The following is a 17,718-nucleotide window of genomic DNA, read 5'->3' on the forward strand; positions in this document are numbered from 1 at the left end:
TATTCAATCTTATCAAAAAATTTAAATTGAAAAGATTTTATATCTATAACAATATTTGCTTAAGTTGATTTGAAAAGGGATAACAATATAGGTCAGCTTATTTGGATTGTTTTGAATAACTTATAGCGATGTTACATATCAGAAACTGTTTGATTATCAATTTATATTAAGAAAAATTTAAACCTTATTTATATACGTACTTTAATGTTTCATTTAATAAATTTCATAAAAACAGAAATAGCGACATTTCATTAATGGATTGGGTTTTATATCGACTCCAGGTCTGATTTTGGTGTCCAGACAACCAAAATGAGTTTTATAAGCATAAAAATGGACAACCTCATTGTGACAAAATCGGAAGTACAATATTCGTTTGCATGAGAAACTCAGCCTACAGATCATCCGTACATCAATATTAAATTTAAGTAGCAGTCCTAATTTAACGGTAGATTTCCGCATTGTAACGGATGTTTTCATACAAATTTAATCTTTTTTATGAGATGATTACTTTTACTGAACCTCAGGCCTAGTGCACCGTGAAGTAAAATGGTTAGAATGCGTTTGAAAAAGAAAATCTCATATTTGTTGTGTTCGGATAGCAGCTACAACACTGTGACGTAGCGCTTACACAAGCTGATTATAATCTTCATTTGCATGTTAAAATTCGTATACGAACTTTAGTGTTAAGTTAATGAATCTGTAGAATGCTTGGTTTTTAGGCCGACGGCAAAAATATTTATACATATTTATTTAATGTAACTTTAAAACATGTTGTAGTTTTTAAAGGTCATATGTGAAATCTTTACATAATTTTATTATTCCCGTACAACGGAAGTGGTAAGGAGTGATATACAGGTTTTAGACTGGCCTTCAGCTGAGTACACTAATTTGACATAAAGGGGTGTTTGTCTGTATACAAGTTGATGTAATTAGGTTCATTCCGTTTTTAGTCGTATACTCGTCACTAATTGGGTGCAAACATGAAGAATGAAGAGTTAAAAGTTCAAAGACGATCACAGAAATACTCCAGAACAAAACTTCAATATTTAGTTATTCATATTTGGCATTGACCTTCAACAGAAATTTACTGAAAAGTCTCTATCAATTATTTTGCAATTGGTAATATTTGAAAGTAAGATGAGGCCCCTGTATGATTTGGTGCTAGTCTTGTTAAAAGAACAATAGGGAGTATTCATCAATGACTGTTCTGGTGCTTCGTTTGTGTGTTTGTTGTTGTCGGGTTTTTTCGGGGGGGGGGGGGGGTAGAAGAACAAATTTTCAGATGTATTGTTAATCGATCGATTTTGCAGAAAGTGCTTATCTATGGTTCGGCCTATTCAGTTTGATAACGATTTCATGCAGTTTTGACACAAAACATAGAGTAGTATTGAAAATATTGTAAATCATTTTTATATATCTTTTTTTCATAGAATGGCTATGTCACGTAGTTTCAAAGAATGTGGAAGTGATGAAGCTAGAGATGATGATGATGATCCAGACATTTGCTCTCATTGTGCCACCGATGGGAAACAGCAACCAGCATTATACTTCTGTTTTAATTGTGGCGTGTATGGTAGATACATGTGTGGCATTTGCCTGAGGCAACACAACCGGTTTGTGAAGAACCATGAGATAGAAAAAATTGCAAATAAATCAGCCTCTAATAGGTATTTATTTCTGTTGTAATGTACCTGCACATTGTTGATGCAATTAACTTAAAAACATTTTTTAAATAATAGTAAGAATTAAAGTTACATGTGTATGTTTTTTTTAAAACGAGTAGGCTTCATGATTTTGAAAGATTAAACGAAGTACGGGAAATTTTACATCTGCCATACGCCACTTAGTTGTTGCTTTAAAAAGAAGGTAAAGAAAAGAAAGGTTCTTGGAAAAAAATATATACACAAAGAAAAAAGGAAATGTAGGGCAAAATAATATTTAATATTTTTAACGGCCTTCTTTAAGACCACGAAAACATGTCAGATTATTATCCACTGCCGAAAGGCGGCGGGGGATATAGAAATAGTCTTCGTCCGTCCGTCCAATCTTCCGTCCTATCGTTCTTCCTTCCGTCCGTCATTTTTGTCCGGAGCATATCTCAAAAAAGCATTTGAGGTATCAACTTGAAACTTCTTAGGTAGATAGATCATATTGAGGAGGAGTGCAGTGCTCAAGAATGATAACTCCACCCTGCATATTTTTTTAGTTATTGCCCTTTGTTATTTTTGAAACTAAATTTTTGTCCAGAGCATCACTCAAAAAAAGCCTTTGAGATATCAACATGAAACTTCATTGGTGGATAGATCTCACTCAGGAGGTGTGAAGTGCACAAGAATGATAACTCTACTTTCCATAATTTTTGAGTTATTGCCCTTTGTTATTTTTCATACTTAATTATGAACCCGAGTGGTGCAATACTTAAACGTCTTTGAGATGTCAACAAGAAATTCATAGTTGGATAAATCATATTGAGGAGGAGTGCAGTGCACAAGAATGATAACTCTACCTTGCATAATTTTTGAGTTATTGTCCTTTGTTATTTTTCAAACTTATTTTTTTTCCAGAGCATAACTAAAAAAGTCTTTGAGAGATCAAAATGAAACTTCATAGGTTGATAAATCTCACTTAGGAGGTGTACAGTGCACTAGAATGATAACTATGCCCTTCATAATTTTTGAGTTATTTTTCATACTTGATTATTTTTCACCTGAGTAAAGCATTACTCAAAAAAGTCTTTAAGATGTCACTTCATAGTTGGCAGATCTTATTTAGGAGGAATGCTGTGTGCAAGGATGATAACTCTTCCCTTTATAATTTTTGAGTTATTGCCCTTTGTTATTTTTCATACTTTTGTCCGGAGCTTATCTCAAAAAGTGTTTGAGGTATCAACTTGAAATTTCACAGATAGATAGATCGCATTGAGGAGGAGTGCAGAACACAAGAATGATAATGCTGCCCTGCATTATTTTTCAGTTATTGCCCTTTGTTATTTTCAGCCATCAGTATTCACTTAGGTTTCAATAGCTTTTATCACTCCAGTCATAAGTTTTCATTACCAAAAGACCCCTTAAAATTGAATTATTCTGCTCTACTACATATATATTCTTCCAATGGGCAAACACATTCGGCAGAGGTTGGCCATGATAGCATGGCTCTTGTGATCTTAGTCATTATATACTCAACACGGAATAAAAATACCGGAACAAGTAACGTACCGTTTGACTTAGTGCAAGCAATGGAAAATAAATTTTCTGTGCAAAAATAATTCTGATATTACACATTTTTCATATCATTTGATACTCTATAGATTTATAGACTGTTTTCCTAAGTTAAATCTCTGTTTTAATTTCTAACGGTAATATCACGAATTGCGGAAGTTCAGAGGGTATAGTCCATTGGGTTTCTAATGTAAAAGCAAACGTCGCAGCATGCTAAAATACAGTTGGGCGTAAATCTTTTTACCATACTGGCATGCGAGCAGTTCCCGTACAGAAGCAGTACCCGTATTTTTCATTTAAACGCTTGATTTTTACTTGCATTCTTCAAAAATTCATTTCATATCAAGCAGATACATAAACGAGACAAAATCTAATTGTCAGTTCGGCAGTACGTATATAAAGTCTCATTTTAAATCACTTTCACCTGTGCGTCGTCAAAACGTGACCTTGTTTTCTCTGGGGGATTCCGTCCTTGCGCGCATGCGCAAAAATACTAACACGTGAGGCTTGTTAAAGGGTTTTCCACTAATACCACCTGTTTACAAATAAGTAGGCAATGAGATGAAAAATTGTTTAATTATCAGAATGTTGACCAATATTACTATAAATAATAATTTTATGGCTTTGATGCGTAAAATATCATGCATACAAGCATGTTACTGCATATGAATGCGTTGGGGTAACGGTACCGGGTAAAAGATACCCGCGTTTAGTCTACGCTAGAGCTATTTCCTGAATTACATCTATTTATCTCTTAGATAATGGTCTGTTCAACAATTGTAAATGAAAAATAGGTCCGATATAATAAAATTGTATAATTATAATGGGTTAGATTTTATGTACGGGAACTACTTCTCTTCATACAAAATAATGGATAATTTCGGTACCCCATATGAGGCCTCATAAGTAAGGGTTATTCTATGTTTAGAACATGATGGAATTTCCATGATTTGTGTGACGAGCCGAATATTGATGTGTAACATTCAAATATTGGTGAGTGAGCGTAATAAAAAATAATGATTAAGTAACTATGATTTTTGTACGGGAACTGCTCGCATGCCAGTATATGTCATAGAGAAAAGGGAAGGCTTGCCGACTGACCGACCTCGTAAAGGGGTTCCTATGCGTAACAATACGACGTCAGGACAGATTTAAACGTCTTTCCCACCTGCGTAATCGATACGATACTGTCACTGAAACTGGTAACAATGCAGAAGGCAATACAAAAGATATATTCACCCTAAAACTGTAAGAAACAGATTACGTGATTCTTATTTGCAGTGTAATCTTCCATGCATTGGCCTTCCTCTCATTCGGACGTGTCGCATGCGTCTAATGGCTTGGTTCGCGGCACATGCCCCAGAACATGTCTGATGGATGTTTTTCACAGCTGAGTCAAGTCGACATTCAACCGAGGTGGATAATAATGTAATAATGGTCTGGGATGTAAAATCTCACTTGTCCTTGGTTGTGTTGGGTGGGAATTTGAGTGCTGTTAGGTAAAGGATGAAATCCTCCGCCCGGTTGTTGTTACTTAAACAACGTAGCTTCATTTTCCAACAAGACAATGGCCGACCTTTCTGGCGAATCATAACATTCGGTCAATTAGCTCGCCATCCTAGAGTCCAGATACGTCTTTAATAGAACATCTTTGGGACGAACTGGACAGGAGGGAAAGGCAGCGTCAAAACACCCCAACAACGTTCGACCAACTGAGAAATGACATGTCGATTTGAATTCACGCTCTTTTGGGATATCATCCCAATGATTCTAATCACTTTAAAGGTAGAGGTTAAAATCCAGTCAAATTTTCAGAACTAATTATTTTATAGAGGATAGTGTTTGATGTATTAAGAAACAAAACATATCATTCATAAAAAGAACAGACAAACCACCGCTAAATTTTACCCTGTGAAACCCAAGTTTGAGATAATCAACTATTTGTCGTGTTTTTTTACAATGAGCTCGTGGTAGTTCCTCTTTTAAGTATCTTTATACACACAGCAGTTACATAGGATATGTTTGTCTGTTTGTATTATTAATAATGTCTATGTCTGTGATATGCAGACTTCATAACCTTAAATCCTCTTACAATATTACATTTTATTAGTTTTGCCCATTTTTTCTTCCATACGTTTTCTTTTCATGAAATGACACGCACGTATGCGCATTAAAAGTTCCATGATCACAACCGTATAAACATATTTGCGCATACATATCAGCATTATAATATGTAAATAGTGATTAAGCCGTTGCAGGTAGCTTGTATTTACCAATGTCGTTTATGAACATGCTCAAATAACCGAGCCTGAAACAATTTTTCCGTTTTATCCTGTCATTTGTATCTATTTCAGCCCGATAACAAGGTGCCGTATATTTTTACTTATCTACGGCACTTGGTCACGTGGTATGCATTTATTCATCAAGTGTTATTCAATACCAGATTTAAATAGGTTTAAGATCTACCGAAGTCTAAGATATGCAGAACGTGTAACATGTGTCGAGTACATAAGCAAACGTTCCACTACGATATTAGCAGCATAAGGGTCTTAATCAGATCTCTTTGGCAATCATCCACAATAACGAAAAAGACAATATACACCCAATTAATAAACTTCAAGTATGCAAATATTCAAGGCTTACCGCGAGTAGGATGCACAACTCTTCCGCAGGAATTACACATTGCATAAAAAGATCTCGATACTCTACCTTTTACACAGCTAGTTTTACCTTATTCGAGTATCTTTTTACCTCCTTTTACACAGATAGTTTAATAAATAAACACAACACTTATAATTCTTATTTAAACATTTGAACCTGAAGTATTAAGTGCAATATTTACAGATTAGATTATGAGAACATGAAGACAATGAAAGTTGAAAAAGATCTTAAATCCAAAGAGGCAGAGGTAATGCAGTTTAAGGAACAAGTAAATGAATTATCAAAGGAAAATCAATGCCAGCAAACAAGAATCAATGAATTTGAAACTGCTTGTAGAAATTTAGAAAACGAAAAGATCAAAGGTGGATAAATGGCGATTATAATATTGAGCACTTTCAAAATATTTTAAAAGACGACAACACGAATGCTGCTGATGAGTACAAAAAGCTCTTGGAAAAACAAGATACTTTACAAGACAAGTAAATAATATCTTAATTCCATTTGTACCTAATTATTGAAACATTTTTAAATTATTTATAAATATGTTAATAAATTTAACGTCAGAAAATTCAAAACATTACATTTGCGGTATTTAATTACTTTTGTTTTCTCTTTATTACTGTCAGCTGATTCCTTTATCATTTATTTTCATCACATGTTATTCAATATCAGATTTAAATAAGGTTAAGTTCGACCGAATTCCGAGATGTGAAGAACGTATAACGTGTGTCGAGTACATAGCAAATGCTTATAAACGTTTGATAACGATTTTTGCAGCATAAGGTTTTTATACAAAATCATATCTCTTTGACAAATAACCTCAATTACGAAAAAAGACAATCTACACTCAATTAATGATTTTCAAGTATGCAAATATTCAAGGCTTACTGCGAGTAGGCTTCACAACCCTTCCGCAGGAATTACATATTGCATAAAAAAATATCTCGATACTTTGCCTTTTACACAGTTAGTTTAATAAATAAACACAACACTTATAATTCTTATTTAAACATTTGAACCTGAAGTATTAAGTGCAATATTTACAGATTAGATTATGAGAACATGAAGACAATGAAAGTTGAAAAAGATCTTAAATCCAAAGAGGCAGAGGTAATGCAGTTAAAGAAACAAGTCAATGAATTAGCAAAGGAAAATCAATGCCAGCAAACAAGAATCAATGAATTGGAAACTGCTTGTAAACCCTTAGAAAATGAACAGATCCATTGTGATGAAATGGCGACTAGAAATATAGAGCACTTGCAAAACATTCTTAAAGACGGAAAAAAGACAGCTGCTGATGAGTACAAAAAGCTATCACCAAAACAGGACTCTTTACAAGAAAGGTATATTAATTCGATTTGTAAGTCATCATTTAAAAAAATTTAAATCCCCTTTTAAAATATTTCAATAATTGCAACGTCAGCAAAACTTATTTTATCATCTTAGCAGTATTGGGTTATTTTAGTTTTCCCTTTATTATCGTCAGCTAATTCTTTATTGTTTATTTTCATCGAAATTTATTTAATATCATAATTTTGTCATACTAGCTTTCCAACTGTGATTGTTTTGCTTGTAATTGACAAGGCTTTCATTGCATCATCTTGAAATGGTATTTTTTCCATTTTTGTGTGCAGGATGTTTCGTCCTTTTTGACTAAATCATTCCTAAAGTGTTTGAAAAGACCACTAAGTGAGTGATTGCAGGAATTTGCAGTGTTTTTTTTTACTTTGTCCGTCTGCCAAACCAAACATGTGAATATCCATCGTGTGGATAAGAAATCATCAGATACTTCCGCTTCCGGTTTTGAAAAAGTAAACAATCTTTTTATAAAATGTAAGGCTTAATTTCTACAAAACTACGTGATCGCCAATAGAGCAAAATATGAGATATATACAGATATGACATACAGATTTAAATGGTATACTGAAAGTTGACTTTTTTACTGTGAAATTGCCTTAATTCGCTGATGAAATTTTTACATATACATTCAAAATGGGTGGGATATGAAAGTGCGTGAATAGCGTGAATTTCGTGCAATTAGTGAGCAAACTGCCTAGACAGTCTAGCCAAAATTTCGTCACGCTTGAGTTACCAAGTATTTTATGTACATTATTATTGTAAACACTGTACTAGAATGTGCACGCTATGAATGGAACGAGTAGTAAACGGAAAAAAGAGTCCACAACAAGTTGTAGTGACCTAGATACTAGCGCTTATGGTAACTCGTTCACAAGTCTAAACGAATCTATTGAAGAATCGAATATCAGTAGAAATTCTTCAAAAGAAATTCAAATTAAAAATAAAAGTAGATCCCATCAAAATAAAAAGAAAAGCAAAAAGCAAAAAGTAATGTCTTCAACAGAATCGAACCTTGAAAAAAAACTTGACAAAATTGACGAAAAATTGAGTAACGTATTAACAAAAGATGACAGACTATTTATAAAAGAAATCATAAAAGACACTTTTGAAGAAATGAAAAAGCAACTTCTAGGCTCTGTCATTAAGCTTTTGGAGGTTTTGAGATAAAATGAAATACACAACAAGTCAATGTCTACCTCACAATGTGTAAAATATATGGAGTCAAATAAAGCAAGATTAGAGAGAAAAAATTGAATCAAATGACGAAGAATTATGTGGTGAAATAAAAAAAGTTAAAGTCAGAAAATGAAAAATTAAAAGAGAATGCCAATGAACAGGAACAATATAGCCGCAGAAACAACCTGCGAGTTACTGGGATAAAAGATGATTCCGCAAAACAGACGTCAGTTCAAACAAAATGTCAGTTTCTGAAAATGTACAGCGATAATCTAGGGCTAACTATAAATGACGACGAAATAGACATAGCCCACAGAATCGGGCCATACAAGGAAAACAACGATCGGCCTATTATTGTCAAACTTGTCCGAAGACAAACAAAAATAGATATTATTAAAAACGCAAAATCATTAAAAGGCACGAGGATATACATGAACGATGATCTAACCCGCATTAATCAACACTTATGTCCCTTCGATTAAAGGATACGCAAAGAATTGAAAAAGCATGGACATTTGAAGGAAAGCTATATGCAACATTTAGATCAACAAATCCACTGAAACCATATAATTCAACATCACGCCAAATTCATTTCCATGAGTATGACAGGTGGCTATCTCTCCCATGGCCAGACAGATCTCACAATAATACATCATCAAATTCGTAAATTCAGATCAAATGGAAAAAGAAAAATATAAACGTTTAAACAAATATAACAATGACTATGATTTTGTTAATTTCCTTCATAATTTCGTGTCTTTCTGGAGCTTTCTGCTCCCTTTCAGTTGAAGGAAAGTGTAACATATCTTTTTTGAATTAATAGTAATGAAATGTACCTCTATATTTCTTCCTCTTCAATTAATTTTCGATAAAATATCTAAAAGAGGAAGTATTTTATGTAAACACATTGTATATGAGTATTCATATTTCAAAACTTAAATGTATTAGTAGTTTGTGAATATGTTTGAGGTCAACGACTGAGGTGCGTTAATAACGTTTTTCTATCATGCAGCGTTTTATATGTTCATCAAAATGTATAAGTATCAACAATATTTTGTGATGTTGACGTCTGTATTTTTTAACTTTAAAGTGATTACTAAGTACTATGTTTTTGTTGTTAAATTACTTTGTAGCTACATACTAAATTTTGTTATTAAAATTGATTATGTCCATGTACACGTGAATAAAGTTATATGTGTTCATTATCAATAGGATTAGATATGCTATTGATACAAAAGTAATGTAATATTTCTATTCGTTACGAACGTTTCTTTATCGTGCAGCATTTTCATGTATATATATTCATCACATGTATTAACAATATTATGTGAAGCAGACTTCCATTTTTTTTCAACTTTAAAGTGATTATTTAGCACCATCGTTTTCTGTTAAATATACTTTGTAGCTACATGTAAAACTTTATTATTTTTAGATACATGTGATTATGAATAATGTTATATATGTACATTATCAATAGGGATTAGTTACGCTGAGTTGCGTTACGAACGTTTTTTTTTTCCTATCATGCAGCGTTTTCTTTTTATATATATATTTTCATCACAATGTCTGAGTATTAACAATATTTTGTGAAGTGTCAAATATTAACTTAAAAATCTTAAAGAGGAAATATTGACTGATTATGTACACGTACATGTGACTGATTATGTACACGTACATGTGAATAAAGCTATATAAGTACATTATCAAAAGGGATTAGATACGCTATTGATACATAAGGACACATATTATCAATACTTTTCAGTGAAATATAAGTGTATATTGGCTTAGATAAACTGTTGATTCATAGTTCTTATACATTCATTTGTAATTGGAACTTATTATTATTTTTCTGTTTGCGGCAAGTTAAGAATAATTATGTTTCCAAGTCACTGTGCAGTCTATGAGACACGTTAATTGTATATATGTAGGTACGATTATGTAATGTATGTATGTATGTATGTATGTATGTATGTATGTATGTATGTATGTATGTGCGTGCGTGCGTGTCTGTATGTATGTATGCATGCATGCATGCATGTATATATGTAATGTTCAGTTTGCTTGTATAGGAAAATGTTGGTTATATATTTTCATTTGTAATCCTTTCAATTGTTGACGTGCTGCTTAATAAGCAATCCTTTTTTAAAAGTTTTTTTTCAATATGAAAATTACATCAAACATTAATAAGTTTCGAATTTTATAGCCTTTTCTAAACCCTCACGCATCAAGAATTAGTCTTCTTTTTTTGTTCTTCTTCTATTGCTACTACTCTGAAAATAAGTTATCTATTTTATATTCTAGTAAGATTCAGTTTTTTTGTTTTTGTTTTTTTTGCTTGAGAAATTAATGTTGGAACCTACTTATTTAAAAGGCGATCACGTAGTATACTGCCGTAGCTTCTATTTTTGATTTTATGATTACACTCACTTTAGTTATTTTTCTGTTTTATTCTATAAGAAAATATCTGCTCATTGGAACCATTGTATGTATTCTTCTTATGATACTTGTATCCAACTGCTTTGGTAGCATACATCTTTTGTCACTGACAGCTTAATGTCTAATACTTCTTTCTTTACATATAATGTAAATGGATTATCCAGTAAAACTAAACGAACGAGCGTTTTTCATTGGTTAAGATCAGAAAAAGTTGATATAAGTTTACTTCAAGAGGTACATTTTAAAGAAACTTGTAAAGATGAATGGGAAAATGACTGGGATGGTACAATTATATGTAGTGGCAATTCGAATAATCAAAAAGGTGTTGCTATCTTGTTCAGAAATGATTTGAAAATACAAATTCTAGAAAAATATGAAATTGAAATTGGTAGATTGTTGGCAATTAAAGTAAATATTGAAAATAAAGAAATAATAATAATAAATATATACGGTCCAAACAAGGATGATGTAGACCTCTTTCAAAAATTAGAGTTATTTTTAAAAGACAAAATACAACACGTTTTTATAATAGGAGGAGACTTTAACACAATAATTGATCCTAACATCGACAAACAGGGAGGAAATGCTTTTACTCATTTAAAATGTCGTCAAAAAATTACAAATATTATACAAACATACCAGCTTTTAGATATTTATAGGATCCAAAATCCACAAAGCAAACGATTTACATGGCGATCGAAAACACATGCAAATATAGCATGCAGGTTGGATTATTTTCTTGTTTCAAATGACTTAGTAAATTTTGTTAAAACTACAGGAATCAAAACTAGCTTTAGATCAGATCATTCAATTGCATTTTTCAATATCAGTTTTGATTTAGTTAAAAGAGGCCCAGGGGTTTTTAAATTAAACAATAGTCTTCTCTTTGATAAAGAATATCAAGAAAAAATAAAAAAATCCATTACTGAAACACGACAATTAAATATACTAGCAAATCCACAAACCAGATGGGAAGTAATTAAAAGTACTATTCGAAATGAAACAATTAAATATTCAAAGTATAAAAAGAAAATCGAAAGAGAAAAACTAACCAAACTTGTCAAAGAAATTGATGAAATAGAAACTAAACTAGAAAATTTTAATGACAATTTAAAAAAAGAACTAGATATCAAAAAAGCAGAGTTGGATAACTTATATACTGAAAATATTAATGGTGTAATTACTAGAATAAAAAGTTACAAAATAAATAATGGCGAAAGAAATATAAAATTACTAAAAGGATTAGAAAAAAGAAATGCGGAAAGTAAACTTATAAAATGTTTAAATGCAAATGGTAATATTTTAACAAATCAGACAGACATTTTAAATGAACAGAAAAAATACTATGAGAATCTATATACCATTCAAGACGAAACTCCCTCAAATTACAATTTTTTCAATGGCGAAACAACACCAAAACTAAATGAAAACGAAAAACAATCTTGTGAAGGAATTATTACGCAAACTGAATGCGAAACTGCCATCAAAGATATGAAAAATGGAAAAAGTCCAGGTTCAGATGGTTTAAGTATAGAATTTTATAAAATATTTTGGAATTATTTAAAAGATGATTTGATAAGTGCTCTGAATTTTTGTTTTGAAATTAATTGTCTCAGTCAGCTACAAGCACAAGGTTTAATAACTCTAATTCCAAAACCAAATAAAGATTTATCAATATTGTCAAACTGGCGACCAATAAGTTTATTGAATGTAGATTATAAAATACTTACTAAGGTTATCGCTAATAGAATTAAACGTGTATTAAATACACTCATTGATGATAGTCAAACAGGTTTCATTAAAGGGCGATACATAGGTGAAAATATAAGATTGCTTTATGATGTGATAGAGTATGCAGAAAAGAATGATAAACCGGGACTTCTATTTTTTGCTGATTTTGAAAAAGCATTCGATAGCATAAGCTACAAATACGTATTTAAAACATTAGATCTTTTTAACTTTGGACCAAATTTAAAAGCATGGATTGAACTTATTTACAAAAGACCCACGAGTTGCATACTTTACAATGGTTTTTTGTCTGAGTCATTCCCTATAAAAAGAGGAGTACGACAAGGATGTCCATTGTCTCCTTATATATTTATCCTAGCAATTGAACTATTGTCAATAGCTATAAGACAAAATAGGAATATTGAAGGTTTTAAAATTTTTGATGTAGAAGTTAAAAATAGCATGTTTGCAGACGACGCGACTATAATATTAAATGGTAAATCAAGCAGCTTTGAAGAAACTTTGAACATATTTGAACAATTTTCCTTTATTTCTGGTCTTAAACTTAATTACAAAAAATGTACAGTTCTCAGAATAGGTTCACTTAGAAATCAACATGATTTAATCTATTGTAGAAAAAAATATTCAAATATAATTTGGGACCTCAGAATGTGCAAAAACATTAGGCATAACTTTCCACTCAAAATGTGACTTAATAACCAAAATAAATTACGAGAATAAATTAAACCAATTTAAAGCAGACATTAATAGATGGAGGGCAAGACGTTTAACAACAATTGGCAATATATCAATTTTAAAATCCTTAATTATTTCAAAACTAACCTTAATAATATCTGTTCTTCCGAGTCCACCAGAAGAAATTATGAAAACACAAAATTGTTTTGAATTTATATGGCACTCAAAAAGAGACAAAGTTCAAAGGGATGTAATTATACAAGACTTTAAATATGGAGGCTTAAATATGATAGACTTGCCGATTTTTATGAACTCGATTAAATCAAGCTGGATCAAAAGAATATTTGATGAAAATAACCATGGATTGTGGAAAGAGATAATAAAGAAAAATTTACAAAAAATAGGTGGAATCGACATATTTAAAAGTAATTTAAACACATATGATATACAGAAACTTAAAATTGAAAATACATTCTTAAAAGAATTACTACTGTCATGGAGTAAATTAAATTTTAATAAAAATCCACAAAATTTATTAGACCAAATAATATGGCAGAATTCACACATAAAAAATAATGGATCTTTAATTCTTTTTCCAAAATGGAAATGTCGAAATATCAATAGAATAAAGGACATTTTTAACACTGAAACAAAACAATTTAAAACCTTTGACCAGCTGAAACGTACTTTTGACATTCCTAATACAGAAATATTTAACTTTTATAAATTAATTTCATCAATACCCAAAGAATGGAAACGTAAACTACCACAAATTAATCAAACTTCAACGCCTAAAGAAATAAGCACTTTTGATATCATAGAAAAAACAAACACGTCCAATATTAGTAACAAGTTAACACAGATTCAAAAACAAATAAGACTCTGTAAAAATAAAAAAACAAAATCGCAAATAAAATGGGAAGAACGATTTCCTCAAAAAGAATTTCAATGGCAAAATATTTACGAAAACGTTTTTGTTTATTGCAAAGATAATATTTTACAAAACTTTCAATATAATTTTTTACACAGGAATATTGCAACAAACAAATTTCTCCTTCAATGTAAATTAACCGAATCTAGTCTCTGTGATTTTTGCTGTATGGATGTTGAAAGTATAGAACACCTATTTTGGGACTGCCAAACAGTACAAATATTCTGGAATAATTTATTCAAATGGCTTAATGAAATAGCAATAAATGTTACGTATGATAATTTCACATCTTTCTTTCATGTTAAAGATAAGAAAACATCGTATATTTTTCTCTTTTCAAAATATTACATTTACACCAGTAAATTAAAAAAACAAACTCCAGATATAAGTATCTTCAAAAGAAAATTTTTAAACAGATTAAAAATTGAAAGATTTGTTGCGTTACAAAATGATACACTAGAAGAATTTGAAAATTGCTGGATAAATCTAATTGAATTGTTTGATTTCTAAATAGTACATGAAGAAAAAAATGCTACTAAAGCAGTTTATTTACTTTTTACTTTTTATTTACTTTTCAACCTTTTGCCCCTTTTCTTGTGTAATTGGATAAATGAATGAACCTCTTAACTTTTTAAAATGTCTTATATATTCTAACTAAAAACATAACAAAATAATTTTTTTTTCTTTAATTATCTACATGTCAATGAAAATGCTAAAGTTATCATGGTTTGTTTACTTGTATTGTATTATTTTTTTCTTAAATAAACGGGCCTTAAACGTGGTTCCAAAAAAAAAAAAAAAAAAAAAAAAAAAAAAAAAAAAAAAAAAAAAAAAAAAAAAAAAAAATCATCAGACCCATTTGGTTCAAACTGCAAATGTTAGTTGAAATAAGTTGCGGTTTTAAATTATTTTTGTTGAGTTATAATTTTAGATAAAAAAGCGTATCAAAGTAACTACGTCGTAAAAAGGTCAGATAAAAATTCCGTTTGTCTTTCTTTAACATTTGTGTGATCTTCAAATAATTGTCTAAATCGACTCCATGGCATAGATTTAAGTAAGTTTAAGTCCTACTAAATTAGGAGATGTGCGAATATTCATAAAAATTCATGAAATAGTAATATACCATTCACATTTATTTTATATCCCAAAGATTTTGGTTTACCTAATTTTTTTGCCTTCACCGTCTGTCCAAGTGTCAATCAGTCCCCATTAAATTTGCCAGGCTTTCAAAGGTAAAATCCCTGGGGAATTTCAACAAAACTACACCATTCCAACTCTAGTTGTGCATATCATCGGTAATTTCCGATTCACGGCACAAAATGGCCGCCAAAGTTATCAACAGAAAAATCTTTCCGACTTCCATATGTCAAACTGCTGGTGTGAGTTCAATGAAACTTCACAGGAGCGATCAGTACAATTCCTTGTTGGGCATGTTGCCGCTGAACAAAGTGGCAGACAGAGCTTAATATAGGAAAATCTTGTCCGGCTGTCATAGGTTAAATTGCTGGTGGTATTTCAGTCGTCCGGTTAGCTAAATAGGTAGAGCGTTCGACTGTGAATCGAGCGACCAAGGTTCGATTCCTGGATGCACAGGCCAAATTTGTTGTGTTTGATTATTCGCACTGTACCACTGCTCTTGCAAGTACAAAAGTAATAAGAACCTTGCAAAAATGAAGGCAACTAGTACTGGTTAACTGGTTTTACAGCCTGCCCAGGAACTATGCGGTTGCTGAACTGTGTTCTGGTAAATTAAATATGGCTTATTGCCGTGATTTGAGTGAAAACTACCAAACCCACTAAATCAATGATGGTCAAATCTTTGATTATTTGTTTGCTCATTTACCTTATCACATTTTAAAAGTTTTTCGCTTAATAAAGTATCATATTATTTTTTTTGAATGATCTACACTAATATGATTCGTAACGTGTTAAACAAATTAGAGCAACAAAATAGCTGTGTAAAATTCAACATAAATAAATGATAATACTGTATAGCGAATTAACCGAAGTAGCAAAATGGGTGGAAAAAGAAAAATAAAATATAGATAGGTTAATCTACCCACTACCAGTTCCAACTGACTTTATTTTAGTATTATAGAAAAATATTCTATACCATAAAATTGCATGTCAAAAACATAATTTACACTTTCTCTAGCACTCTGTAGAAATGCGCGCACCAAATTATTTAAAAACTAAAATTCACAAACCAGAAGTTATAATTCAAGAGTCACAAGTCAGAAATCAAAGTCATCAGTCACAAGTCAGATTTGGGGTCCAGGGCTTCCATACGTCTGAGCTTGAACACGCATGAAAGATGTAAAGCATACAAGCATACAAATAATTATGTTTTTATTGTTATGACGGGTATGTAATAGAAAGAGCAAAATCTGTTTTGTACGAGGGGCATAGCCGAATATTTTGATGTTGGTGTCGGCCCGACATCGGCATCTATGTCTTTTTGACTTTGTTTTGCAACACGGCTAGATATCGGCCCAATGTCTTTTTGATGCAATACCGATATTCAGGTTTTGACCTTGTGTGCTATGATTTAATTTACTTTTGGCACAGAGAGGCACATTTCATACTGTTGCCATTCAATACAAGGAGGACATACATGTTGGAATGTTTTATGAACAATAGACAATCAAAATAGTGTATAATTCTTTTTTTTACTATCAAAGAGAACAGTCTTGAAAAACAAATTATGACTTGTTACAATATAAAACAAGAGCTGTCGGTAGGACAGCACACTTGACTATTCTAAGTGCTTGAAAGTAAAAGACACGTTTTCGATTATGAAGTCTCCAAACTAGGAATTACAATTGTTTTTAATAAATGCTGAAGTTTATTCCTAAAAAATTGAAATATATTTTTATGTTTGCTTGAAGGGTACAGGAAAATGATTTAAAGTTTAAATCTTTGCAACATTCAATGGAAGAGCTACAAAAAGAAAATGCGACAGTATTAGCTAAATTAAATGAAGTTAGAAAGGAGAATGAGAAATTGTCAAAAGAACTCCATTGTTATAAAAAAGCAGACCAAGGAAACATTGAAACGGATATGAAAATAAAAGAATGCGAACGTGATTTGGATAGAAAGAAAAGCAAGCTCGTTTATATAGTAAAGGTTGATCTACCAACGGGGTATTGAAATATCGTTAATACTTCCTTTTAAATATAATGTTGGAATATATTCTATAATTTGATCTTAATTGAGTTTGAAGTACTTAATATTAATTTAATATTGTACACACGACATTGGAATGAAATTTAATTTTATCTATATTTAAACATTGTATGCATATATACTGTTTTGAATCTTGTAGATCTTAAGAGCAAAATGATGTGAAATAGTTAATAGAAATGAATTATATCTTAAAAGAATAAAAAAAATTCATATGAATGTAAAAACGATTGAGGATAGTAATGTTTGTTTCTGTAAATGAAAATACAATGTATAACGTATTTGAACTGAAATATGTATTTAATAATAACATTTTATATATATGTACTT

The 17,718-nt window shown here is 31.2% G+C and overlaps 2 protein-coding genes across 2 annotated transcripts; both read left to right on the forward strand.

Annotated features, from left to right (window-relative positions):
• The first annotated feature begins 1,434 nt into the window (after positions 1 to 1,434).
• On the forward strand, positions 1,435 to 7,225 carry LOC132757104 (uncharacterized). Its single transcript, XM_060748289.1, has 3 exons — positions 1,435 to 1,667; positions 6,063 to 6,358; positions 6,926 to 7,225. The coding sequence occupies exons 1-2, from the start codon at positions 1,438 to 1,440 to the stop codon at positions 6,247 to 6,249; spliced, it is 417 nt and encodes a 138-aa protein (XP_060604272.1). The 5' UTR covers positions 1,435 to 1,437; the 3' UTR covers positions 6,250 to 6,358; positions 6,926 to 7,225.
• On the forward strand, positions 6,942 to 17,355 carry LOC132757100 (putative leucine-rich repeat-containing protein DDB_G0290503). Its single transcript, XM_060748285.1, has 2 exons — positions 6,942 to 7,222; positions 17,094 to 17,355. The coding sequence occupies exons 1-2, from the start codon at positions 6,942 to 6,944 to the stop codon at positions 17,353 to 17,355; spliced, it is 543 nt and encodes a 180-aa protein (XP_060604268.1).
• Positions 17,356 to 17,718: the final 363 nt, after the last annotated feature.

The sequence above is a fragment of the Ruditapes philippinarum genome, unplaced genomic scaffold (genome assembly GCF_026571515.1).
Source record: "Ruditapes philippinarum isolate M1 unplaced genomic scaffold, ASM2657151v2 ctg636_1_1_1_1, whole genome shotgun sequence".
Classification (NCBI taxonomy): Eukaryota; Metazoa; Mollusca; class Bivalvia; order Venerida; family Veneridae; genus Ruditapes; species Ruditapes philippinarum.

Coding starts and splice junctions, on each gene's coding strand:
- LOC132757104 (XM_060748289.1), top strand. CDS start 1,438: ATGTCACGTAGTTTCAAAGAATGTGGAAGTGATGAAGCTAGAGATGAT. Junction 1,668..6,062: donor AATAAATCAGCCTCTAATAG/GTATTTATTTCT, acceptor CAATATTTACAG/ATTAGATTATGAGAACATGA.
- LOC132757100 (XM_060748285.1), top strand. CDS start 6,942: ATGAAGACAATGAAAGTTGAAAAAGATCTTAAATCCAAAGAGGCAGAG. Junction 7,223..17,093: donor CAGGACTCTTTACAAGAAAG/GTATATTAATTC, acceptor GTTTGCTTGAAG/GGTACAGGAAAATGATTTAA.